Source organism: Hyaena hyaena, unplaced genomic scaffold, assembly GCF_003009895.1.
Source record: "Hyaena hyaena isolate Hyena2069 unplaced genomic scaffold, ASM300989v1 scaffold_142, whole genome shotgun sequence".
In the NCBI taxonomy this organism is placed as follows: domain Eukaryota; kingdom Metazoa; phylum Chordata; class Mammalia; order Carnivora; family Hyaenidae; genus Hyaena; species Hyaena hyaena.
In genome coordinates, this window is record NW_024080774.1 from 87,744 (window position 1) to 114,608 (window position 26,865).

The following is a 26,865-nucleotide window of genomic DNA, read 5'->3' on the forward strand; positions in this document are numbered from 1 at the left end:
TGCGGGAGAGCCCGCGCGGGAGACCGACCACCCAGAGTGGGGCGCACGGGAGGGGACCGGGTGCGCGCCGCCCTGCCTTTGAGCGCCGGGGCTCGCTGCCCCTTAGACCTGCCCACGGCCCTCCGCCCGGCCCCCCTGTCACTCACTTTCCTTCCAGCCAATGGCGCGGCCGCCTGTCACCCTCGCCCCACCCCTCGAGGCGGCGCAGGGAGGAGGTTGGCGGGGAAGGCGCGGGGCTGGAGTTGAATGATTGAACTTTCCAGCGGAGTTGCGGCGGCCGCGAGGTTCCCGGCAGTGCGGCCGCGGCGCGGAGCTGGGAGCCTCCGCCTGCGCCCGGCGCCCGCGCCCCCGACCTGCAGCCATGGTGCCCGGGGCGCCCGGCGCGGCCCTGACCCTCTGCGTCTGGCTGGCGGCCTCCGGGGGCTGCCTGGCTGGCGGCCCCGGCGCGGCGGCCGCTCGGCGGCTGGACGAGTCCCTGTCGGCCGTGAGCGTCCAGCGCGCGCGCTGCTCGTCCAGGTGCCTCAGCTTGCAGATCACGCGCATCTCCGCCGTCTTCCAGCACTTCCAGGTACGGGAACCGCCGCCGCGGCGCCGCGGGCCGCGGCGCATGCCTCCCGGCCTCGGCGCCCAAACTTGGGGCCGGGCTCGGCCCGCGGGCCCCGCTTTCCCTCCGCGTGCTTGTTACACGCGGGGTTGCCGAGCCCCCTTCCCAGCCGCCGCCTCGCTGCCGAAACGAACCAGAAACCGGCGGCGGCTTTCCCAGCTCCCCCTTTCCCGGCGGAAAACGAACGGCGCGCTCCGTGGGGAGGGAGGGAGCCGCTTGCAGATTCCGAGGGTGGGTGTGTGCGGTTGTGAGTTTCCCCGACCGCGCGCCGGACTCCGGGCTGCTGGCGAGTCCCGCAAAGTGCCGGGCGCTGGAGGGACGCCGCGGGGCGCGCTCAGCTACGCCCGGGGACCCGCGCGAGCAGCCCAGCCCCGCAGGTGCCCGCGGGCCGACACGTTGGTCTCTGCGGAGCGCAGCTTCCACAGTCGGGGGGCCCGGAGCTCACGGCACGGGTGCAGGTCGTGCGTTCCAGAATGTGTGGATAGGGGAAGGCGAGGGGGCGGGTGGTAGCGGTGCGCGCCCCGGTTTGGAGCTCCGGAGCTTCTGGGTCTTGCCAGCGGATGGTGTGGAGAGTAAGGGAAGAGATTCAGGGGGACACGGGACTTTGGGGGCCGCGTTTGGATGCTCCGAGAAGAGCCCCCGGGCCAGTGACTCCCCCAGCTTGAGGATGGGACAGCGTCTGTGTGGATGAGTAGGAACGTAGGAGGTTCCGGGTAAGGCGCGTTTGGCGCCTGTGGATTCCGGGGACCCGTGCGGGGAGCCACGGCAGCAAGGGTCCCCGCAGCCTTGGCGTGGGAACCCGGGGTGCGGGGGACCGCATCTGCACCGCTTGCCGACTCTGCGGAGGCGCGTCCTGTTGCGTTTCGCAGCACATTCGAGGGCGCTCAGTGTGAAATCACTCACGCAGACGCCTTATTTCTCTCGTGTGCCATCGTTCTCTTCACGGCCTTCTCGTCTCTATCCTTAACGGCTCACCTGTTCCCAGACTTTACCTTCCTTCTTGCCGCAGGAAAACCGTGGAGGCCAGAAGGAGACCCGGGGCTCTTCAAGATCAGTCCCCTGATCTTGGGAAATAAACTGAGCGCCCCTCCCACCTGGGCAGGGTACAGGGGGCTTTCCAGGGGGCCTTGGGTATGAAGCGGCGGGAGGAGACGGTTGTAAGGACAGTAGAGTTTGGGACGAATCTCCATGGCCTTGGGGATGCCCCTCCTGGCCCGGGAGCTAATGCAACCTGGCGCCGGAGGGCACAAAATTCCAAGTTGGCATCTTGAGAGATTGCGCCCGCTCGCGAGGTGTGCATGTCCGTGAGTGCGCGTTCCCAAAGAGCAACGTGGAGTGGGTGGTACCGGCACCTTCTGCGGTCCTCCTGGCTCTTCAGAGAAAGGGAAAGCCGCGTTCTCCTGTCCTGCGCTGGGATGTCGCGCACGGCCTGGAGAGGGCTCCTCCCCGGCCACCTGGTTTCCAGACCGCCGCGCCCCGCCAGTCCCTCTCCGGAGAAGACGTCCCACTATTGTTTAATCCGCCACAGAAAACAAAACAAAACAGAGCAACCCATTCTTGGAGAGAAAGAGTATCTCTTCGTTCCTTCCTTTCTTTCTAATTGAATTGTCAGTTGCTGTAATTTATTTGTTTTACAGTTTAAGCGGCTAAAGAAGCAGTTTAGATCAAGCCAATTCCCCTGAAAGGCTTTTCTTCTGGTCTCCTGGCATGATCTCTCTCCAGAAGAAAAACTGCTGACAGAATACACATTGCCAGACAATCCTGATTACATTTTAATTAGCTGGGGTGGGATAAGCTGCAAATTACTCAGTTAGGACCTAATAACTGCTGTTTTTGAAATCAATTGCCAAGCCATTCTCGGAGGTTTAACCCTAACCTGGTAATGCCCATCTGATTTACCTAAATTGCACGGATTAAGCGTTCTCCAGATTTGAAAAGGCAGCGCCACACTCTGCTTATAAGCCCTCGAGCCTCCCTGTTCCTCCCCCTTGTTAAATAATTGGGAGGCGGTGGAGGAGTCAGGCTGGTACCCGCTCCTTCAGGGCAGTGGTGTTCATTAGGAGGCAGGAAAGGCCGGGCGAGAGGAGGCTTGTGGAACAGCACCTTCTAAGTCCTTCCACCAACTTGCCCAAATTGGCTGGAGCAGAAGCCTGTTTCTGGAGCAGGTGAACCGTTTTCTCTTCTCTCGCACACTTCGAGGCATCTTTTTAAGGATGGAGGAGGCTGGTCCCTGTCCTTGCGGCCAGCCAAGGGTGTGGACTCTTAGGCGTGAAAGCTGTCAGGGCTGGACTAGTGAGAACCTCTGCCCTCACGGTGTAGACAGAGACTCAGCTGCAGGGTGTACACTGCCCTGGGCCGGCACAGGAGGCTGGAATTGGAGTATCTCCGCCCCAGCTCCACACGCTTCCCAGCCACCTGTGAGAGCTCTGGGCCGAAGGGCCGCGGGTAGATGGTGGGTACCTGGTGCCTTCGCTTCGGCGGTGCTGGGCGGGCGTCACCTGCTGGCCACGCAGCCGTCACCCGGGCCGGGAAGCCCGCAGGACTCGGTGCTGATCCACGCAGATGGGAATGGTGACTGGGGACTTGGGGAATTATCCGGCACAGCCCCTGGCCTGGAAGACCTTAGAATCTCATACTGAGAGGGAGATGGATGGGTGCACTGCATCGTTTTGCTCGTAATGCTGGCCCCCTTGATGGAAGGAAACAGGACAAGGTGGCACCTCCCAGGACCTCGGGTCCAGCTCCCTGTGCAGGGCCTTGGACACGTTGCGGCTTGGCACATATCATGTACACAGTGCGGTTAAAATCCCGCCAACAGAGGTGGTTGGGAAGGACGTCCTTCTGTCTGTGGAACGAAGGTGAGGCCTGGGCTGTGGGGTGTGGCACAGGCCTGTGGGCTGTGGCGCGGGCAGACCTCCCCCGCAGGCTTTGCCACGGCGCAGATGGGTGCCTTGGGCACACCGCCCCCTTGAACTTCCCGCCTCTCGTGTGTCCCGTGGGAGACAAGTAGCTGCCCGGCGAGGCGCAGATCATAGAACGTGGTGGGGATAATGAGAGTCGTGGCGGCGATGCAGCTGACGCCACCTGGAAGATGAGGATTAAGGGCAGACTGACCTCGGTGCCGGGCGAAGCCCATTTCCTTTAATCCCCCCAGCAACCGCGGAGGAAGGTGGTGTTTGTTTCTTAGCTGATAAGGAAACAGGTGCTGACAAGGTAGGTTACTCACACAGCTAACAGGTAGTGGAGCTGGGTTCTGAGGGCTGTAAGTTCTTATTTTATTCTTTTCTGTTTTTAATTTTTTAATGTTTTTAAAAAATTTTTTTGTTTCCTGTTTATTTATATTTGAGACAGAGAGAAACAGAGCATGAGTTGGGGAGGGGCAGAGAGAGGGAGACACAGAATCTGAAGTAGGCTCCAGGCTCTGAGCTGTCAGCACAGAGCCCTACACGGGGCTCGAACCCGCGAACTATGAGATCATGACCTGAGATGAAGTCGGGCGCTTAACCGACTGAGCCACCCAGGTGCCCCTTTAATGTTATTTTTGAAAGAGAGAGAGAGAGAGAGAGAGCGAGCGCGCGCGTGAGGGGGGAGGGGCAGAGAGAGAGGGAGACACAGAATCCAAAGCAGGCTCCGGGCTCTGAGCTGTCAGCACAGAGCATGACGTGGGGCTTGAACCCACAACTACGAGATCATGACGTGAGCTGAAGTCGGATGCTCAACCGAATGAGCCACTCAGATGCCCCAAATTAATCTTATTTTATTGGTTAGTTGGTTAAATTAAAAAATGTTTTTTCAAGTTTATTTATTTGAGAGACACAGCGTGACTGGGCTAGGGGGAGAGGGGGAGAGAGAGAGAATCCAAAGCTGGCTCAACACTGTCAGCACAGGGCCGGATGCAGGGCTGAAATTCATGAAACCGTGAGATCATGACCTGAGCTGAAACCAAGAGTTGGATACTTAACCAGCTGAGCCACCCAGGTGCCTTTATTGGTTGGTTAATAGACTGAGTACCTAATTTTTGGGACCTGGTGCAAAATGAAAACATATGGACCATTATTTCAAATATCAAGGAAAAAAGAGTGTTGTTCAAGGAACTAAAATATAAAACACATTTCCTTCTGTGGCTCTTTCAGTTTGTCACGGTGTTTCAGACTGGCTGTTCAAGCTGTTTACAGTAAGGAAAAATTGAAAATTAAGTTACTAGTATGGATTAAGAAACATTTTTTTAACATTCATTTTTGAGAGACAGAGCATGAGTGGGGGAGGGGCAGAGAGCGAGGGAGACACAGAATCTGAAGCTGTCAGCACAGAGCCCGACACGGGGCTTGAACCCATGCACCATGAGATCATGACCTGAGCTGGAGTCAGATGCTTAACCAACTAAGTCACTCAAGTGCCCCTAGATTTTCCTCTTCCTCTCTATATTGTTCAGTGCCAGTGTTACGTGCAAATGTCAGAACATTTCACTTGTATGCCAAATCATGAACATTTTACAACTTGTCATTCGTGGCTCATGCCTGGAGGGTGCCTTGAGATGGGCTAGAGGGAGAAGAAGCCAGACTCAGGAAGCAGGGGAGGGAGAAGAGAGAACCCCCCTCCCAAGTGCACAATGTGGGGCATGCCCAGTGGGCATCTCACAGGAGGATTTGCAGGACACATATAGATATTCACAGGTCCCTGGGGCCAGCCAGATGCGTCCGTGCTTACTCAGGTGTGATGCTTGGTACCTTGTTCTGCAGGCTTCTAGACCAACGCATTGCACTTTGTTCTAGATGAGGTCCTCAGGGTGTTGGATCAGGGGTCTCTGTCTCCTCATGCTCAAACCACAGCAAGTGGGCAACCTCAAGTATACTGCGGCCCCCTTGCTGGATGCAGGTAGATGCCTGCACCTGGGATGGGCTTGCCCGTTGGGTGTCTTAGACTCTGGCTGGTTACTCACTCACCAGTGTGGTGTTTCCTGTGTGAAATGAGGGCAGCCACACTGGATTCTGCATGCACACATGCCCACCATCAACCCTCCTCGACCCTTGTCCAGGTCCCAGCAGGGGACAGAGTGTGACAGTCATTTTGGGGCAAGGAGTCAGTGAGGGGAGAGGTTGGGTGAGGACTGGGTGCCGGGGAGGGAGTGGGTAGCTGAGAACCTTTCCTGAGGAGATGAAGGAGCAGTGGGAGGCGGGATTACGCATGATCTGAGGCTCCAAGCGTTTGGAATGAGCTCCACTATTCCATCTGACTTCCCGTGGGAAACACAAACTCGAGGATAAAATCATCGACATTTCAATATGGTGAGCACAGAACCCCAAACAGGCACTGGTCCCCCTGAACATGGGCCACGTGCATTGTTCATACATCTGTGAAGCCAGCCCTGGTTTGGGGGTTTGTATTTCAACCCTCCAGGACCCTTTGGGGGGGAGGGGTGGCTTAAGCCCACTTGTCATGGAGATTCTTTGTAGGGTTTTCCTTAATGTTCCAACGTACGATGTTGATGCATGTTCACTTGGGAATAACCTCTACACTTCTGTCCTCAACTTCAGTAGAATATTAAAGAAGAAAGGAGGAAAGATTGTGACTGACATAAGCTCTCTTTTTTGGCAAGTGTCCATTAACTTCAGACATTGCTAGTAGGGACATTCCCAATAGGCACCACTCCTGGCCCCCTGATTTTTGCTTCAGTGTGGCAACCACAGAGCTCAGTCTCAAAGCCTTAAAGATCGACTCATTTCACTAAGTACAAGGAGACCCAGAATCTGCTCTTTTCTGTGCCTGTATTTTCTCAAGGGAGGCTCAGGAAAATAGGACTCGAGAACAAATAGTAGCCCATGTACGATGGAGGAGGGAAGGATGTGTCTATCTTCTTTGCCAGAATTCGGCACTGCTCAGGGAAGGAGCGCATCTTCTTGTTGGAAGATAAGTAGCAGGTTGCTGGGAGCCTTGGCCCAATGGGTCTAGAGTTTTATTAGTGTTAAAAGAGATTCTTGTTTGATGGGACATTATTCACCCTATAAAGTACCACGGATAGGCTTGCTTAGGTAGCTGATTAGATCAGAGGCTTCTCTTAGCAGTAATTGGAAGCTGTTTGTTTTGGCAAAAGAGAGAACTAAGCTAGTGATTAGCTCATTCTGCTTAGAGGACCAGCCTCTCCTCCAAGAAAAAGTAAACAAACAATTATCACATCAAAACCCCTTAGGAGCCACAAGTCAGCCCGAGGCTCACAGACTTTGGAGGAGTACTTTTGCGGTGACTATACCCAGGGCCCTGGCATGTCACTCACTTTGCCCTGCAGTGAGTTCAAAGTTGGCAGGCGTTTGGTGAGGCCCAAGGAAGAAGGGCCACCCTCAACTTCGGCCTTTGCATTTCCTGGTCTGGGACCCTTGGATCTCTGGGCCTGTTTCTAGGAATTTCTGAATTTAACCAAACTCAACATTGGGATAATCATGGTGGATGCTTGTGTTTTTAATGTAGTGTTTCTCCTTGAGTGTGATTTAAAAGTCCATCTTCTTGTGACTACTATAGAGCATTTTAAGAACATTAAAGAACACTTACTGACTTGTTCATTTCTTTGTGCACTGTATCATTAAAGAAGGAATACATTTATATATGTTTATATTGTATCTATTCATATACATTTGTACATATAAACATGATATACTGTATGCATGTATGTATGTTTGAAGGCCTAACATAAAGAGTTAAAAGTTAATGTTGTTGGTGTGTTTCCACGTAAAAAACTTAATCATGAGTTAGGAGGTTATGATCTCTTTGACACAGATTCACCAGATTCCATAGTGTAACCTGTTCTAGGATGTTTCAGTGCATGGTTATAAAACCATAGGGCGGGGGCACCTGGGTGACTCAGTCGCTTAAGCATCTGACTTCGGCTCAGGTGGTGATCTCACAGTTCGTAAGTTCAAGCCCCATGTTGGGGCTCTGTGCTGAAAGCGTAGAGCCTGGAGCCTGCTTCAGATTCTGTGTGTGTGTCTCTATCTGCCCCTCCCCTGCTTGTGTTCTGTCTCTATCTCGCTCTCAAAAATAAAAATAACCACTAAAAACAAACATAGATTTGTTAGGTAGGTGGGGCACCTGGCTGGCTCAGTCAGTAGAGCGTGGGACTCTTGATCCCGGGGTTGTGAGTTCAAGCCCCATATTGGGTGTAGAGATTACTTTAAAAAATCTTGAAAAAGCAAAACAAAACTTTAGGGTTAGGTAGAGAAACCTATGACAGCTAACGGGCTCTGCTTGTATTAATTCAGAAATGGACAGGTTTCTTTGCATAACTTGGCGCAATGTTCTACATAATTCTCTCACACGATTTTGAGGGTGGGGACTGGGAATGGCCCTCAGTAAAGCGTACTGATATTATCAAGATGATTTGATCTATGAAAAACAGGACGAGGAACATTGCAGATGCCCCGTTTCAGTGGCCTTGTGTGAATTACCGCAGAACTTATCCCTGAGAAGACTTGCCTGAGCGCACAGACCTTTAGAGTGCTAGCGCCGGCTGCCCCGCACATTTCCCCTCCACGTAGTCTGGCTCCATATTGTGAAAGTGTACAGTCTATTAACATATGGCGTTTATTACGTATGACCTAGTTTTTCCTCTTTACATTAATCAAAGATCCCCCTAACGCTTTCCAGCTTCCGATCTGCAGGGGGTCGTCCGCACTGCAGAGCAGCCTGATAAAGCCGACTTCGTGACCTTCCAGTTACCTGCGTACCGTCATCTTAGGAAGATATGTAGTTTCTTTTGGACTCTCTGAAATACTGAAAATAGGTCATAGACACCTATTCCTTTTCAGTAGATGCTGTGGGTGACCTTGTGTCCCTCACCTCCCTCACCCCCAGCTCCTGTATCAGCTGCTAATGGCTCACAGCTGCTCCCCCTGGAGACTAACTTTCTGCCCATGGACGCCATCTTGCCAGAAAGGCAACGTATCCTGCTCCCTTGATGAGGGCGAAGCCCCCCTCTGGAATAACTCTTTGGATAGTTTATGCTCCAAAGCGTCGCATGGGATGAGGCTTCTGTAGGTCTCCAACTGAGATTCCTTCCCCGCTCAGCTGCTCCTCCTGCTTCCTTCCCTCTCTTTCCACTGAGGGCTTCCCCCAATATATCCTACATGCAGGGAGCCCCCTTTCAGCCTCTGCTTCTAGGGAACCCAATCTCAGACACCTACCTTCAGAGATACCGGATCTCATCCAACATGGGTGTTTTCCAGATTGGACAGAGCCTGGAGCCTACTTTGGATTCTGTGCCTCTGTTTCTCTCTCTCTCTCTCAAAAAAAAAAGAAATTTAAAAAAAAATAAATGAAGCACTTAGACTTAGAACATTTCTGTTATTTGGAGTTAGTTTATATCTCTTGATGATTTCAGTATAAAATTTTGGATCTTGAACCCAATACATAAACACATCACGCTCCTTCACTGTCCCTGTGAAATGTAGACACTGTTAAAGCAAGCTTGAAATAGTTGTGTGACCAACGGATGGTCGATGGGGTGAGGGGACGTCATTAATCAGTGCTCCCTGAACGTCTAGGAAGATAAGGAGGACCCATCAGTTCAGTTATCAACCGGTTCTGGATTCACTCAGCAAGCGATGGGGAGACCATATGCCCCAGGACCTAGAATACAGTCTCTATCCTTAGATTTCACACGTTGATTCCAAATGGTGAGGGGAGGCATTTTCCCTAGTGGTGGAGAAGCTTGGGTCAGAGTAGTTTCTGTTGACAGCCAATAAGTAAAGAAAGGAGTATGGGGCAGTGTTTATGGCTCATTTTAATTTTGTAATGTTTATTTATTTTACAGAAAGAGAGCATGAGTGGAGGAGGGGCCAAGAGAGAATGAGACGCAGAATACAAAGCAGGCTCCGTGCTCTGAGCTGTCAGCACAGAGCCCGACGCATGGCTAGAACTCCTAAACCACAAGATCATGACCTGAGCCACAGTCGGACACTAACCAACAGGGCCACCCAGGTTATGGCTCATTTTAATGTAAATCACAGACTGTAGAGGCTCATTCTCTTTCTCCCTTTACAGAAAAAAAAAAAAAAGCACTGCTTTAATCCGTTGCATTTATTTCAGCTAATATGGATGTGTAGCAGCAGTTTCAAAGATGAGACTGTAAGATCCCTGCTTATGAGGAACTCCTAGTCTAGTAGCGGCTAAGACTTTGGTCTCCAAGTGCCTGCGGAGATAGTTATTTGTGAGATGTCTGAGGAAGGAGCCTCTCCCTTTAGGGAAAGCGTCCTAGGGGAGAGGACTCTTGAGCAAAACCTCAAATGCTGGGTTCTTCCAGCCCAGAGCAGCCAACACGAGGAAAGACAGAGTCTTCCAACACTTTGCTCTGTCCCTTGGGGACGCCTGGTGCTCCTAATGGACATGATACAGTGTCAGGCTCTCGGCTAGCAGCCAGGCTTTGGGAACTGGCCCCTCGTAGCTGTATCAAAGCTCAGGTCCTTTGTTCTATAGAACGGGCTAACAGCAGGCCCAGGCCACCACACTTAGATGTGTATGTGGCTCTTCGTGGTTCTTGCTGCTCTGGTTGAACTGTGGGCTACTCCACTAAACACAGTGCTCTTTCGTCACTTGACCTTAGTGAGATCTTGCCTGCACCACTCACAAGGAGCCCCTGATAAGCATGAGAGGGTGAGAGGAGGCGGCTGCCCGTTCCATCTCCTCGCCAGCTTACAACAGGACCACCCTCTCAATTCATGGGCGCGGACCCAGAGAGACTCCCCTGAATTACGGAGCCACGGGTCAGAACGGAGTTAGCATTGCATTGGGCAGTGTCTTGTTGTTGACAAAGTAGTTTCACATAAAATATCTGTTTGACCTCCACGGCAACTCTGTGAGGTCAGGAGTGTTATTTTCCTTTTACAGATAAGAAAGCTGAAGGTCTGGAAGTGAGGTAACCAAGGCTTCGTAGCAGAAACTCAAGCACGGATTGTCATATTCCTAAATATTTATACTAAATGACCCTGCTTCTCAGGATGTCAACAGTGAGAGAAGGCAGAGTGGAAATATCAACCGTAACGTCAGTGAGAATCTGAGTTTTGGGGGGAACTATTCCTACACTTCCTGTTCTTTCTTTGGCTCCTGGAGACTGCAGTGCATCACAGAAGGGCACGGTTGTGGATAATTGAAATATGACCGGTGTGACAGAAAAAGCCTGAAAAAGTACCAGTCCATCCACACCCATCCCCTGTGCATTTAACCTTCCAGATCTTTCTTCCAAACAGGAGGATCTGTCAAACGCCATCATCTTTCAAGTGTCTTAGGCTCTGCAGGACCCAGTAGAAGTCAGACGTACTTCCTGCCCTCAAAAGCGTTATTTTCTGCTAGAGAAAGAGATGGGGGCGGGGAGAGAAACCCTGAAGCAAATAGTTGTAAAGAGTTTTGACATGAAGAAACTATTGTAATCCTGCATCATTTAAAATCTTCGTGCGTGTTGGTTTAATGCGTAATCATAACTTCCTCGATGAAGAGTGGGTTTTTTCCTCTAAATGGAGTTTGTTCCCGTCCTCTACCACGAACACCTTTCCAACCAAATCGCAGTTTCCTGCGATCCTTGTAGAAATGTGTTGGCCACAGCTGGGCTCCCGGATGCCCTAGGGGCGGACTTTGCTGTCTGGGAGTAACCGGGGTCTGTGGACATGAGCCTTGCTCTCGGTTCCTGGCTGCCATTGCACTTCTTTGTGGTGCTGGGACACATGTGGACTATTTGCAAGTGGTAATTGGGCACGGATGTGACGGCTCCTTCCAAGAACTCCGTTTGCCTTCTGTGCTTGCTGTCTTTTTTTGTTTTTGTTTTTGTTTTGGGAGTGTGTTTATTCTTTATGATTCTTCTTCAAAAAATCTTTTATCATGTTTATTTTTTTTCCGGAGAGACAGTATGAGGGGGAGGGGCAGAGAGAGAGAGGGAGGGAGGGAGGGAGGGAGGAAGACACAGAATCTCAAGCAAGTTTCAGGCTGAGTTGTCAGCACAAAGCCCGATGTGGGGCTCAAACCCACAAGCATGAGATTGTGACCTGAACCAAAGTTGGACGCTTAGCTGACAGAGCCACCCAGGTGCCCGTAGTCTTTATGATTCTTTCCAGCATCTCTGTAAGATATAAAAATTGGACAATGAAGAGAGCCACACTTGGAAATGGTGACAAATTGGGGCTCATTTATACCCAAAGTGCTCAAATCTATCCTGAGGGGAATCTGAGAAAAAATAGCCTATCAAGAGGGGAAGAAAGCTAAAAAAAAAAAACCCTTTTAATTCACATCATATTTACCTTTTTGTTTTGGATTGTAACATTTGTCACTTCATAAAGTTTGTACCCTCTAGGTTATTAATAACCTGCCCAGGCGAGGAAATATTCCGGTAGAGTGACCTCACAGATCTATAATTTTGTTTTTCATGTCTGTCACTTTCCTTGTTGGAAAGGTAAGGTGCTTAAGCGATCACTGCTTAAATTGTATAATATATGGTGATTCGCATCTCTGTCTTGGGGAAGTGCATTTTCCTCATTGTTTTGCACCAATCTCAAGTTACCTTCAGCCAATGAATATGCATGTTTCCCTGAATTTACTATCTAATCATCACTGATGATTTTTAAAATTTCCCCATTAATGTCTGATTTTGTCCAAAGAAGTGACAATTTTACGAGTCCAGAAATGAAATGAGGAGTCTCTAATGAAATGAGAAACATTCATTTTGCAAAGTAATTCATCACCTTCCAAAACTGTCATTAATCATACCAGGGCTTGGGACCAGAGGAAAGTTGGGAATTCATTTACTTATGAATTTCAGAGATGTTTTCTTCTTATTTTGGTTCCAGTTTATACCTTTCTTTAGTCCACTATAATAGTATATATAATGCAGTAGTAATTCGTACATTTGCAACGCATGAAATTATTTTTGGCGTTCCTCACTCCCTTTAATGCAAGTGACGTGCTTGTTATCTAAAAACAAACCAGATGGGTTGCATTCTTAGTTGGGAGGTTGCTTTCTAAAAGAAAAGCGGAAACAGTTGAGAAAGTCTAAATGCAAACACAAAGCTTTTGGGTTAAAGGAGATTTTTACCTATTCATTGTGTTCCTGTTTGGGTTTTAGTATAAAGTGGTTCATGCAGTGTAAGTGAATTGACTCTTGTTTAATTTTCTAGTAACACATGGTTGAGAGAGAGGGACAGCCCCTTCTAGACTGAAGTCATGTCCCAGCTCCTGTCTTTAAATGCCTCCACAACTGGGAATAATGGCCCTCTTTTGAAATGTATACTGTTAGAGTTTGTGGGCTGCAGAGAAAATTGACAAAGACTCAATTGACTCAAACGTAAGATGCCAGGACAGAGTTGAAGGAGGTTACACACCTTGTGTTGATGTGTCATCCTGACCCCGGACGGATTTCCAAGCGCTGGTCTGAGAAATCAAAGAGGACAAGGGACCTGGCATTTCAGGGCCATTAGCTTGCTTTCCAGCTGGTGCATGGGCCCTGGAGGATGCAAGTACCAAGACCCTTAACAGTCATGGGGGATGATGATGATTATAATAACATCCCCCCCCCCCCCCCCCCCCCCCCCCCCCCGCATTTGGAAATGTGGAAATATTTCCCGACAGACCTCCGTGCAGTTTCTTGTGAGATAACTCAGCTTTACACTGCCTGTTCTTCACGGCAAGCTACTCGTTTTTGACCCGCTTCCTGATGTTTCATCTCTCGCTCGATGGCCATTTCCCCCAGTGAACAGTGATGTGCACACCACACAGGAGCAACCTTTTGTGAAGTGAGCAGGGCACCAGCCCAGCTGTCCGGAGATCCCCTGGCGTCCAGGCCCCTGAGTTGAAAACCAGCCCTGCTTATACGGACGATTCAAGAAAAGGCAAAGTTAGAGATTGCATCACTGCATAAACTTGGGGCTCGCTTTCTAGAGTTGAAGTCTGTTAATTATAAGAATGCCAAGTTAATTATGAGAACGCTGCTGAGTACTTCCTGAAAGAAGGAGAAGAAAGTTGGAGGTGGGTTGCATCTAGGAAGTGTGAGAAATAAGCCAAGAGGTGTACCGTTAGAACACTCGTGGTTTGAAGGTGTGCATTTTGCTTTCCATTGTCTTTTCCATGTTTTGGGCTATTCGTAGCCCCTTAAAACAATCTCATCTATGTAGCACTTCCTTTCGTATTTTGTTGGACATGGTAGCCCGTCGGCAGAAGTTTGGTGGATCTTTCCAGGACATCTTTGAATAGAAATGAATTCTCCCTTTCTGTCCACTCCACTTCCTTCTCTCTCTTTTTATGTCGACACTTGGCTGTACCGGTTTTGAAAGCAGCACAGCCAAACTCATTTGCTGATCATTCCAGAAATGGCCTGCATCTGGGAAGTTCTATTCCCATTGGGCCAGAATCTAAAAAAAAAAAAAAAAAGTAGGAACATCTTTCCTCTGTTGTTGTCTCCACATTTTTGTATCCGGAATTATGAGATAATGTCCTCACAGCTGCAGAGAAATTAAAACAATTTTGGGCAGAATGTATTCGCTTGTTAACTGTTAAACTGACTGTCGGAAGACATATTTGGAAGTGAGACTACATTACAACAGACACAGATTTGTATCTCAATCTTTGTATTATTTAGGAGCCATGGACTTGTATAATATTTGTAACCTATTTTTAATATGGTAAGATCTGTATAGTCTAGTTTGATTATTTGCTCCACAACTTCAGGGGGAAAGAAAGCAGGAGACTCCTTTTTTGAACGACCATGTGAAATTAGGGCTAAAATTTTGTTTGCATATGGGGCGCCTGACTGGCTCAGTTGCTAGAATGTGTGACTCTTGGTCTTGGGGTTGTAAGTTTGAGGCCCACATTGGGTGTAGAGATTACTTAATAAGATCTTGGGGCGCCTAGGGTGCTCAGTCAGTTAAGCATCCAACTTCGGCTCAGGTCATGGTCTCATGGTCCATGAGTTTGAGCCCCATGTTGGGCTCTGTGCTGACAGCTCCGAGCCTGGAGCCTGTTTCAGATTCTGTGTCTCCCTGTCTCTCTGCCCCTTTCTCTGCTCCTCCTCTGCTCTCTAAAAAATAAACGTTTAAAAATTAAAAATAATAAAATCTGTAAAAAGTTTTTATTTGCAAATATATGTCTGTGTATTATCCATATGTCCTCGTTCAGGGTTTCTCGGTCTCGGCACTACTGACATTTTGGGCCAGGTGACTCTTTGCTGTGTGGCTGTCTTGCGCATTTTAGGATGCTTGCAAGTATCCCTGGTCTTTACCCACAAGATGCCAGTAGTATCCCTCCCACTCTAGTCAGGACAGAAGAAATCTATATCTATTTATTGTAGGTATATCTCCAGTTGTTGCAGTCAATATGTGCTATGGGGCAAAGTCATCCTTGATGAAAACCTCTAGTGTCGTTCTACCTCTTGACATTTCTCTCCATTTGTGTGTCTCTAGTCAGTATCTATATTTAGATATGTATATCTATATCTAAACATATATGTATACATGAATCTTGTATCCTGTTTGAAAGAATAAACTCTGATGCAGAAACTAATGCATTGAGTGCATTAACCATGTTCTGTTTCACTTACAATGTGGGAGTTGGAAAGGTGCTCATTTATGCCTCCACTTGGGAATTTAGAAGAGAAAAAGGCATTTATTTCTATGAAATGCAATTAACAAAAAATTCTTTGCTTCCATTCCATGGCAGACATTCTTCCAAAAGGAAACAGTTGCATGTTTCTCTTAAATAGTGCTGATTCTGAGGGTACGTCATAGCATCTGTGGATGTGATAATCTTTGAAAAAAAATGAGTTTTGTTGTAGCCATAAGACGACTAATTAAAGTTGCCCATGGCTGCCTCTTTTCCTTTAAATAGCTGCTCATTTAAAAATTATTAGGGGGGGCGTCTGTGTGGCTTAGTCGCTTGGGCGTCCGACTTTCGCTTAGGTCATGATCTCGCGGTTCGTGGGTTCGAGCCCCGTGTCGGGCTCTGTGCTGGCTGCCAGCTCAGAGCCTGGAGCCTGTTTCAGTCTGTGACTCCCTCTCTCTCTGACCNCGGTTCGTGGGTTCGAGCCCCGTGTCGGGCTCTGTGCTGGCTGCCAGCTCAGAGCCTGGAGCCTGTTTCAGTCTGTGACTCCCTCTCTCTCTGACCCTCCCCTGCTCATGCTCTCTCACTCTCTCCTAGAAATAAATAAAAAATATTAAAAAAAAAAATTATTAGGGGCGCCTGGGTAGTTCATTTGGTTGAGACTCCAACTTTGGCTCAGGTCATGATCTCATGGTTTGTGAGTTCAAGCCCTGCACCAGGCTCTGTGCTGACAACTCAGAGCCTGGAGCCTGCTTTGGATTCTGTCTTCCTCTCTGTCTGCCCCTCCCCCACTCATGTTCGCTCTTGCTCTCTTTCTCTTTCTCTCTCTCTCTCTCTCTCTCAAAAATAAACATTAAAAAAATATATAAAAAGTTTTAATTTTACAAGCTGGCCCTAAAGTCAGATTCCCTTGGAACTTGTTTGTGAGTAAACCACTTCTTTTTAAGAACTTTGGTCTCTGAACCTTCTTTCAGACCCTTTAGCCTCCATTTGCTCAATATCCTCACCTGTGACGTGGTTGGCGGTGATTTGGTAGTACTGTTTCCCTGGGTTCTGCTGTGACAGAGTTCAGTTAGAGCAGAAGCTCTCATGTAGTTAGTTCTCCAGGAATGTTGGCTGTTGTTAAGATGAGTTAGGCACCAAGTAAGTGTTTTGTGCTGAGGACTTTGGGACTCAGAAAGGAAGAGCATGTACTCCCTTGATCCTTGGTGCTTCACAGTATAGTTTGACAGCCAGTAAAAATAATGTAAATAACCTGATTTATGGATGGGCCAAAGACTTCACCAGACAAAATATACAGGTGGGAAACAAGCATATGAAAAGCAGCTCCGTGTCACGTGATTGGGAAAAGTCACATTAAAATGAGATCCCGCTATAAGCGTGTCCGAATGGCCCAGGTCTGGAATTTGGACAGCACTAAGTGCTGGTGACAGTGTGGAGTCATAGGCACTCAGGTTCACTGCTGGAGGGAATGCAAAATGGTGCAGCACTTTGGAAGACAGTTTGGCCGTTTATGTTAAAAAAGAAAAACAAAGAAAAAGAAAAAGAAACAGCAAGCCCCAAATGGGAGTCATTCGCCCCAGGACAGCAAAGCAAGACTTAATTACAGTTTCAACCTACAGAGGAACCTAACCTTTTAACAGGAGACCTGAAATTTGCTGATCAGCTCTAGTGAGGTAATCTGCCTGATAAAACCCTCCTTTTCCCTTCCCTCAAAAAGAAGATGCAACAGTCCTTTCTTCTTCTTTCTACTTCCTTCTTCCTACTTCCTTCTCCCTACTTTCTTCTTCTTTCTTTCTACTTTCTTCTTTCTTATCCTTCTTTTTTCTAGAACAACTTCTTGCTCTACCCTTTTCTTCTGGAAACTTTCCATTTTGTGCAATACCTCAGAGCATCTCTCTTACAAGATGGGATGCTGCTTGGGTTCATGAATTGCTTAATAAAGCCAATTACATCTTCAAATTACTTTGTCAAATTTTGTTTTTTTAATGCAAAACTAAGCATACTTTTTTTTTTATCTTTTTAACAATTTGAGAAACTGAGAGTGGTATGGGGGTTGGAGGAGAGAATCATAAGCAGGCTCCATACTCTGTGCAGAGCCTGGTCACGGCTTGATTCCATGGCTCTGGGATCATGACCTGAGCCAAAATCAATAGTCAGATGCTCAACCACCTAAGACACCAAGGTGCCCCTAAACATACACATCCTCTGATCCAACAATTGTGTTCCTTGGTATTTACCCAGATGAGTTGAAGACTTACGTTTATTAAAAAAAAAACAAAAAACAGGGGCGCCTGGGTGGCTTAGTCGGTTAAGCGTCCGACTTTCGCTTAGGTCATGATCTCGCGGTTCGTGGGTTCGAGCCCCGCGTCGGGCTCTGTGCTGACTGCCAGCTCAGAGCCTGGAGCCTGTTTCAGTCTGTGACTCCCTCTCTCTCTGACCCTCCCCTGCTCACGCTATCTCTCTCTCTCTCCTAGAAATAAATAAAAAATATTAAAAAAAAAAAACAAAAAACAGAAACTTGTGCATGGATGTTTATACATAATTACCAAATTTGGAATCAACCAAGGTGTCCTTCAGTAGGCGAATGGATAAATAAACTATGGTACATCCAGACGATGGAATATTATTCAGCACTAAAAATTAATGAGCTATCAAGCCACACAGAGACATGGACGAAACTTAAATGCATATTAGTAAGTGAAAGGAGCCAACCTGAAAAGGCTCAATACCGTGATTCCAACTATATGACATTCTTCAAAAAGCAAAACTCAGGAGACAATGAACAGATATGTGTTTGAGTTGGGGTTGAGGGAAGGGAATGAACAGGGTGAGCAAAGGGCAGTGAAACTACTTTGTGATGCTGTAATGGTAGATAGATGTCGTTGTACATCTGTTTAAACCTATAGAACGTGCAGCACCAGGTGTGAGTCTTCATGTAAGCTGTGGACTCGGGGTGAAGAGGATGTGTCAGTGCAGGCTCATCAGTTGAAACACGTGTACCCTCTGGTGGCACGTGTGGAGAATGGGGGAGGCTGTGTGTGTAGGGAGGCAGAGGTTGTATGGGAAATCTTTGCCCCTTTCTTGTAATTTTGATATGAACCAAAAAATGCTCTAGAAAATAAAAATTTAAGAATCGTAATTTCAAAATTTTAATTTTTTAATTTAATTTTTAAATGAAAAATGTTTAGTGTTTATTTTTGAGACAGCATGAGCAGGGGAGGGGCAGAGAGAGAGAGAGAGAGAGAGACACACACACACAGAATCTGAAGGAGGCTGCAGGCTCTGAGCTGTCAGCACAGAGCCCGATGCAGGTCTCGAACCCATGAACAATGAGATCATGACCTGAGCTGAAATCAAGAGTCAGACACTTAACTGACCGAGCCACCCAGGCACCCCTAATTTTTTAATTTTAAAAACTTACCCTTTGAAATTTCTTTGGAAGTGCTTGGTTCTGTGGATGGAGAATGACATTCAGATGTCTTATATGCGTTTGTCACTTAAAAATTTTCTATTCCCATATGATGCATAGCAATAGATTCAGTAGAATTTTTAATTGAAATTTGAATTCCTGGATAAGTATTCTGTAAGGAGAAAAGGGCATTGAATTCTAGGTCACCTATTCTATTATGAAAACACACCTGAATTCCCACCTGCTGGGTGCTTATAATTCTGTAGATAACACATTTTTCTTGGAATTGATTTTTTTTCTTTGCAAAGTACAGTCTTTTCTTGGGGTTGTTGCTGTTCTTCTGGTCTCACGTTTAATTCATCATGTTTTCTCAAGTGGTCTCTCATTAAAGCATGCAGTCTTTTGAAGTTCATATTAGAATAACCCGGAATTGTGATGAATGGGCTAGAATATCATATAAGTCAGGGTATAATTGACTACGAGGTGCTTTATTTTAGTCTGATTAATTATTCTGCATTCTCTAATGAATAACACATAAGTTAGCACAATGAAAAAAGCATAACTTACAAGTAAACAAAGTGACAGAAAACTGACTTCAAGTCAATTAGAATGGGAAAAAGATGTAGTGTTAGTAATTATTTCTTTTTTGCTTAGATTTTCCCCACTACAAACTAAAGTCAACTAAACTAAAGCCTGAATCTTCCAGCCTGTAAGTATATATCCCGGTGGTAGATTTTGTTTTAGTATTAAAATAAGTACTTCTGGAACTTAATATATTCTAAAACGTGTTGCTCGACTATTCTGTAGGAATGCAAATGGAAATAATTGTTCGCACTTAGGAGGCATTGTGTGTTTGTGCAAGCAGAAATCTCCAAATGGTTACAGTGATAATAGCGGTAGATTTCAGCTCCTGCTGTCTGGAAATGTACTCTCCCTGGCTACTGTTAATGCTCGTGAGTAATTAGCTTGATAACTTACAATTAATCCTCCGGTGGTCAACATGCCAGAAACAGGCAGTAATGTGCCTTGTGGGGACTGGTTATTAGGAACAACAGATCACACCTGTCAAGCCTCACAGCTGTCAGGCATCTATTTTGAAAAATAATAGGGAGATTTGAGGATGCCTTTGAAGCCCTCTTTCTTTTTGTACCCACCGTTAACCTAAATAGTATCTTCCTAGAGTCCTTTCTTAGGAAGATGCCCATAGACTGAGGTGACGTCTAGCCAGATTGGAGGCCGCTTGGCCTCACCTGTGAGGGATGGCATCACCTTGAGCGACCCGTGTGGACACAGACTCGACTTGGTTGAGTATTACTCACGTGTGTGCGCACACACTTCCACAGATCAATTTGTTGCTTGATGATGTCTTTTTTAATAACTGGCGTGCCATGAACTCCCTGAAAGCTGGATAGAGCACTCCGTTCACTTGGTAAACTTGTGACGGGAGAAGAAAGAAGCATTTCTTCTTCATCATGTCATGCTCTTCATCAAGTCATGGAGAGCAAAATGCGATGAATTCTCCTCCTCTCTTCCCGGTGAGGTTCCACAGATGTGGCCAGGCTTAGAATCACCTATCAGACCTGTTAAAAACACAGCTTACTGTACCCGCCGCCAGAATTTCTGATTCTGCAGGTCTGGGGTGAGACCCTAGAATGTGCATGTCTAACACACTTCCAGCCTGTGATTCTGGTTTTGGGCCCCACTTTTAGAACCACTGTGATGGACTTGTCTCTGTGCTAAGGTTTCTCTCTAATGCTTTGCTCTGCTCGGTCAGACGTGCTAGGTTCTAGCACTCAGTCCTGCTCTGCCGCTTGGCCCCAGCATTTTTCTCCTAGGCAGCCTTCCTACATTCAAGGTAATGCAAACTTGATTAAGGTCTAGCTTAAGAAATAGGAGTCGGCAGTGGCTCCTCAGTATTACTGAGGACACACTCAGCTTTGCAACACTCGATTCACCAAGGGAGGCAGTTGGGATAGCTCTTTTGAAACATCGGTTATAGCTCCAACTCGTTGGTAGGTGAAGCAGCCCATGAATGCCTTCTCTGACCGTATGTGTTCAGGAATGCAGCTCCTGGATGAGGAACCCTTACGAGGAAGCTTGCAAAGAGCAGTTCATAGTAGCTGAGGTCCAGTTATGAAGCAAAAACGAAGAACATATTGCTGAGGGTAAGGACCCAAGGCAGAAAAAATGGTATGAATAGCTTTATTACCCGCGCAAGGGAAGTGTCTGCTTTTAGCTGAGAACTGTTTCATTGTGAATGTGTGGTGGTTCCACACTTACCTAAGGGGTCCGTTTTCACTAAAAGTTGGACTCCTTGATCGTAAACAGTCTACATTATGGTTTACAAATGCTTCCTTACGATGCAAACATATGCTCTAAGAATTAAGTACTTTATGTAGAGACAGGGAACAAGTTGCTGTCAGCGAGATGGAGAGACAGATGGCTCCGAGGGAGACACTGTGCTCTGACATATGCCGGGAGGTGGCAAGGAGCCCAGAGTTCAAGAGTAAACAGTGACAGTGATGTTTGAAGCCAGTGGGACACATGCATGAAAATATTAAGGCAGGGCTTGCCGGCTGGGGTGCAGGTTGGGGAGTGGTTCAAACAACATGGCATCTGCTCCATGACTTGAATTTATTTTAGTCACTGTAACAGGTTTAATTGTGTCCCCCCACTTCCCAAATCCATAAGTTGACGACCTAGCCTGCAGTACCTCAGAAAGTGACTTTAAGCACCAGAGTTGCTGGAAATGGAATTAGTTAAGATGAGGTCATATCAGAGCAAGGTGAGCCCTCAGTGCAATAGGACCGGGTCCCTATAAAAAGGGGGAATTTGGACACAGACATGCTCAGATGTGAGGGTAGAAGGCCACGTGAAGATTAGACTGGCATAAGCCAAGGAAATACGGGAAGTTAAGAGAAAGGCATGGAATGGGTTCTCCCCTAGAGCCCTCAGCGAGAGTGTGGCCTTACGGACACCTCCATCTAAGAACTCTCGCCTGCAGAATTGTGATGATAAATTCCTCTTGTCTAAACCACCTAGTTTGTGGTGATTTTTTATAGCAGCTCAGGACAATTATAGTCCCTATATTTCATTTTGAATTTTAAATAATATCAATAACAGTGTGATATTGCAATTTATAAGAAACATATATTTGGTAATTCAGGTGACCAAAATACATTTCTCATGTATTTGGTCTTCATCCACTGGTTCCTGGCCCCAAACCCTCAAGATTTCATGTATGCTGGAGTGATGGAGGTGTCTCTTGCTTTGTTAATGCAAATATGACTTTTGGAAAGCCTAAGGCCAGAGGCTAGTTGTTAGTGACACCAGCCTGTGAACTTTCAACCCCACCCCTACATCTGGGAAGGGGAGAGGGGCTGGAGGTTGAATTGGTTACCAACGGCCAGTGACTTAATCAATTATGCCCCTGTAATGAAGCCTCCAGAAAAACCCAAAAGAGAAGGCTTCACAGGGCTTCTGGGTGGGTGAAGACACAGGGGTGAGGAGCCTAGAGAGGGCAGAAAGGTTCCATCCTGTTTTGTCATACTTTGCCCTACGTGTCTCTTCAGTCTGGCTGTCCCTGAGTTATGACCTGTTATTAAAAAATGGTCATGTGGTCAAATGTTTCTTTGTGTCCTGTGAGCTGCTCTAGAAAATCAACCAAACCCAAGAAGAGGGTTGTTGGAACCTTCTGTCTCCAGCCTGGTGGTCAGAAGTGCAGGTAACAGCCTGGACTTGGCAGTTGGCATCTGAAGGGGAGGGGCCGGCCCTGTAGGAGTGAGCCCGTTACCTGTGGGATCTGCTGCTAGCTCTGCACAAAAGCTCAGAAGTGAGTTCAGTTCTCTGACACCGGGGGGCGCCTGGAGGGCTCAGTCAGTTTGGTGTCCAACTTCGGCTCAGGTCACGATCTCGTGGTTTGTGAGCTTGAGACCCGCGTCAGGCTCTCGGCTGTCAGTGTAAACCCTGCTTTGCACCCTCTGTCCCTCTCGCTTTCACACTGGTCTCTCTCTCTCTCTCTCATGCTCGCTCGCTCTCGCTCAAAAATAAATAAACTTAAAAAAAAATCTCTGCAGGGAATCCCACACCCCATCCCATATTGGGATCCTGGAACCCAAAAGAAACAGTACTTTTTGAAATAACTTGTTTTAAATAAAAAAAAAATGTTTATCTGAGAGAGAGAGAGAGTGAGAGAGAGTGAGCACACACTGGGAAGGGACAGAGAGAGAGGGAGACACAGAATCTGAAGCAGCTCCAGGCTCTGAGCGAGCATCAGCACAGAGCCCGACGTGGGGCTCAAACCCATGAACCGTGAGATCATGACTTGAGCTGAAGTTGGACGCTTAACTGAGTCATCCAGACGCCTTCCAAAAACAGTATTTGATGTTATGGGATTTTCATGTTCTTCGAAAGGGAGTTATGGGTTATGAGTGTAATTTAGTGCAGCACTGTGTTGAAGAACTGATTTTATGCTTTACGTGGATATTGTGCCTTTAGAAAGACTTGAAACAACACATAGAAATTCATAAGATTGATCTTACAAGCAATTGAAAACCATTTTCTTTTTTTATTATATCAAACCTTATTAAGGGCTCTTAGAATTGGACTTTTCCATGGTTAATTACATGAACTACCCAAGACCTTCTAAATTACCAGACCTTCTAAATTATTAGCAGTCACCTCTTATGTGCAAATCATTCATATAGATTGACTGCATCTTGCAAAGCTAGACTTTGCTAGACTAGCAAACTTTGACTGTAGATGATCACAGGTGGTCTTCATAAACATCTCTGTCCCCATCTTATAAAACCACTATTCTTGCCATTTCGGAAGAGAAGACATTAATTTTTTTGAAAGCTTGCAGTTTATGATGGATAAGTGACCTGGAACGTGAAATAGATTCCTTTGACTCCTAAGTTGGACATGCTTTTAATTATTAGAATATTTTTTGTTCAGATCGGCAATGTGTTGCATATTTTTAGACTTCCTGGGCTCTAATATCTTCATTTACAAGGGGAGAATGTTGGGCTTGAGTCTCTATCTACCCTGGCGATTCTTGCAATGTTGTAGAATGTTCCTCAATATCTTGTGTTAGTATTCCTGGTGACTTTCACAGGTTATAGTCCTCTCCTCTGGTTTTGACCTTTTTCTTAGACATTGTAAATGTTTTAGAGAGAGTGATTGGAAGATTTCATTAATTAGGGAATTAGCAGGCAGAAAGTCTGAACTTTACTAACTCCTCACCCCTTTGGTCTTTTTGTTTGAGGGGTTTCAGTAGGGACTCAGGGATGGAAAACTCAGTGAGAACAGGGTGACATGTTTCCAAGATGCCGAAACTCTTTCCCTCGGAAAATTCCTTGCAGTACAAGACAATTACATGTCATTAACGAGTTAGATTTGTCTTGTTTTCAGCAACAAGATGGATTAAATGATCCTCAGAGGTCTTCACTGATTTGTAATTATATGGTATCATCTGAGTCAGAATTCTCTAGTTTACAAACATTTTAAGTGGGTATTTAGAAGCACATTTTGAGTCCCTTTTCTTGGTTGTGTTTAGAGAACAGGGTCGGCCATGTTTGGATAGATCTTCTTTTTTTAATGCTTATTTATTTTTGAGAGAGAGGGAGAGACAGAGCATGAGCAGGGGAGGGACAAAGACAGGGAGACAGAATCGAAAGCAGGCTTCAGGCTCTGGCTGTCAGCACAGAGCCCGATGCAGGGCTTGAACTCAGAACAGCTTCAGAACATTGTGATATCATCACAAACTGGTTTTCAGCTGCCATGAGTGAGAGAAGCAGTCTTGCACCAGTCTTTCCGCACAGGACACAGTTGAATCCTCATGTAAGTAAAAGGAACTTATGATGTCATTGTTTTAGTGGCCGGCTACATGCCTTCACTTTTTGCTATAATTTCTCTCGATTGATTTTCTTCTGTTTTGTTCACGTTATAGTGCATTGTACTATAGTAGCACCTGGGTGGCTCAGCCTGTTGAGCATCCGACTTGGGCTCAGGTCATGATCTCACAGGAGTGGGTTCAAGCCCCATGTTGGGCTCTGTGCTGACAGCTCAGAGCCTAGAATCTGCTTCGGCTTCTGTGTCTCCTTCTCTCTCTCTGCTGCTCCCCAGATCATAGTCTGTCTCTCTCTCTCTCAAAAATTAGCATTAAAAAAAATTTTAAACAGCAACAATAACAATTAAGAAAAAGAAAACAGCAAAGAAGCCTCTTACACATTTCTAGTGATTAAATGTTAAAGTGTACTTCAGCACGCTGTAAATTTGTGTACCATCGTAGTGTTTCCAGGGAATTCTAGTAAAAGATGTAATTAAGAGTTGTGTAAAGTTATGTTTTTCCACATTGCTCTTGCATTTTTTCCTGCTTTGATAATGATTTTAATTTCTTACAGGAACTTTGGAATGGTGCTGACACGTTTTGTTTGTTTTTTTAAAAAAAAAATTTTAGTCATTCCTTTCAATTGTTTGGGCCACAGCCTCGTAACAAAGTTGCTTTTAAACACACAAATGAAAAATATCGACCAATAACAAGTTGAAACATATTTAAACAATACTGTGTCTTTCTTCGCTGAATACCTTCTAGAGGACACAGTTCTGTAAGTTTTAGGAAAAAAATGTATCCACGTGAAGTGAAGTTGTCGTGGATCCTCAGAGAGGCTGGCCCCCTGAGAGTTTGTGGGGAACTTCATGAGATCTCTTTTTGGGCTAGAATGTTCTCCAGCTCACCAGATGTTTCGCGTGGGTCTACCTTTCTCTTTCGCACTGGAAGGGCTCCCTTCTGTGTGGCTCTCATGTTCTCCCACCACATGGTGAAGTTCTTCAATCCCCTCCCCTTTTTCAAGAAATATGCCTCATAGCTGCTTGGCTTTTTTGAAAAGCCTGTCAATTGGAGGAAACTCATGGTCTCCCTCTGCACGTATATGGGAAAGTGACTGAAGCATATTCTCAGCTCTCGAGATCTGAGCTCTGAACTGTACTGGGTGGTGTTCACCACCTCGGGGGGAGTGAGGCACACAGCATAGGGCAGCAGTTGGGCTGTCAGGCATCTGTGACCACAGCCTCAAGTGGATACCAGAGTATCATCTGGAGCTTGTGATACTTGGGACATCACTGTGAATGGGACAAGGAGGTTGGTCCTTTGTGGCGAAGCATCAACCAGTCACTCAGTGTGGGCCTCTGCCGGAAGGAGTGTGGCCCTGGGTTAGGTAACCTCTCTCCAGCCAGGTCCAATTTCTGGGAGAGGAAGGGGGGGCGGGGCTTAGCTATGAACTGTCAGCACTCGACACTCCGAGTAGGAATGTTCATTTCAGCTGTGGGGGTGTGGTGCATGACAGGATTCGCGGCAGACAATTACTGTTTTGTGTGACAAAATTCTCCCTTTGGGGTTGAAACCATTCCAAGCATTGGCACACGTTGGACCTATCCTCTAGAACTCTTTTCTACCTTACACTTTTTAAACTACACTCTTCCTCCCTGAGCAAACACGCTTTCCATTTTCATGCTTTTATTTGCTTTTTTTTTTTTTTTAAATGTTTTATTTATTTCTAGGAGAGAGAGAGAGAGACAGCGTGAGCAGGGGAGGGTCAGAGAGAGAGGGAGTCACAGACTGAAACAGGCTCCAGGCTCTGAGCTGGCAGTCAGCACAGAGCCCGACGCGGGCTCTTTCTACACCTGTTCTGTATCTTTCATCACCAGACCTTCATTCCATAATCCCTCATCGTTCGGACAGTCTGTTGGCCTAGCGTTTACCATGATGCTCCTTCAGCAACGAATCCAAATGTCCATGAATGTCTTTCGAGCCCTCTTCCCTCAACTCACTTCTTTTGGAAAATCACTTCAGTTGCGATTTCACGGAGAAAAAACAAACAGCCCAAGAACCCTGTTGCACGCCACTTCATGTGAATGAAGTTCTTTTTTTTTTTGAGAGAGAGATAGAGACAGTGTGAGCAGGGGAGGGTCAGAGAGAGAGGGAGACACAGAATCCAAAAACAGGCTCCAGGCTCTGAGCCGTCAGTACAGAGCCCGACGCGGGGCTGGAACCCACGAACCATGAGATCATGACCTGAGCCGAAGCTGGACGCTTAACTGACTGAGCCACCCAGGTGCCCCTTATGTGAATGAAGGTCTGTATGTTTTCCATGCTGGAGGCCATCGAGACTCACACTGAGCATATCTTTCTGTGTCCTGTGCTGACCTCCATCTAGCCACTGATAACACCTCCCTGCTTAGACTCACAGGCTACTGTCTGTAACGTACTGATCAATTTCAGAAGTCCTTC

The 26,865-nt window shown here is 46.9% G+C and overlaps 1 protein-coding gene across 1 annotated transcript in view; it reads left to right on the forward strand.

The window, feature by feature from the left end:
- Nucleotides 1-361: 361 nt before the first annotated feature.
- Nucleotides 362-26,865, forward strand: part of ANOS1 (anosmin 1) — a 185,081-nt gene continuing 158,577 nt past the window's right edge. The window contains exon 1 of the mRNA XM_039238559.1: nt 362-568. Coding sequence (XP_039094490.1) covers nt 362-568 — 207 coding nt within the window. The remainder of the gene's footprint in view (nt 569-26,865) is intronic.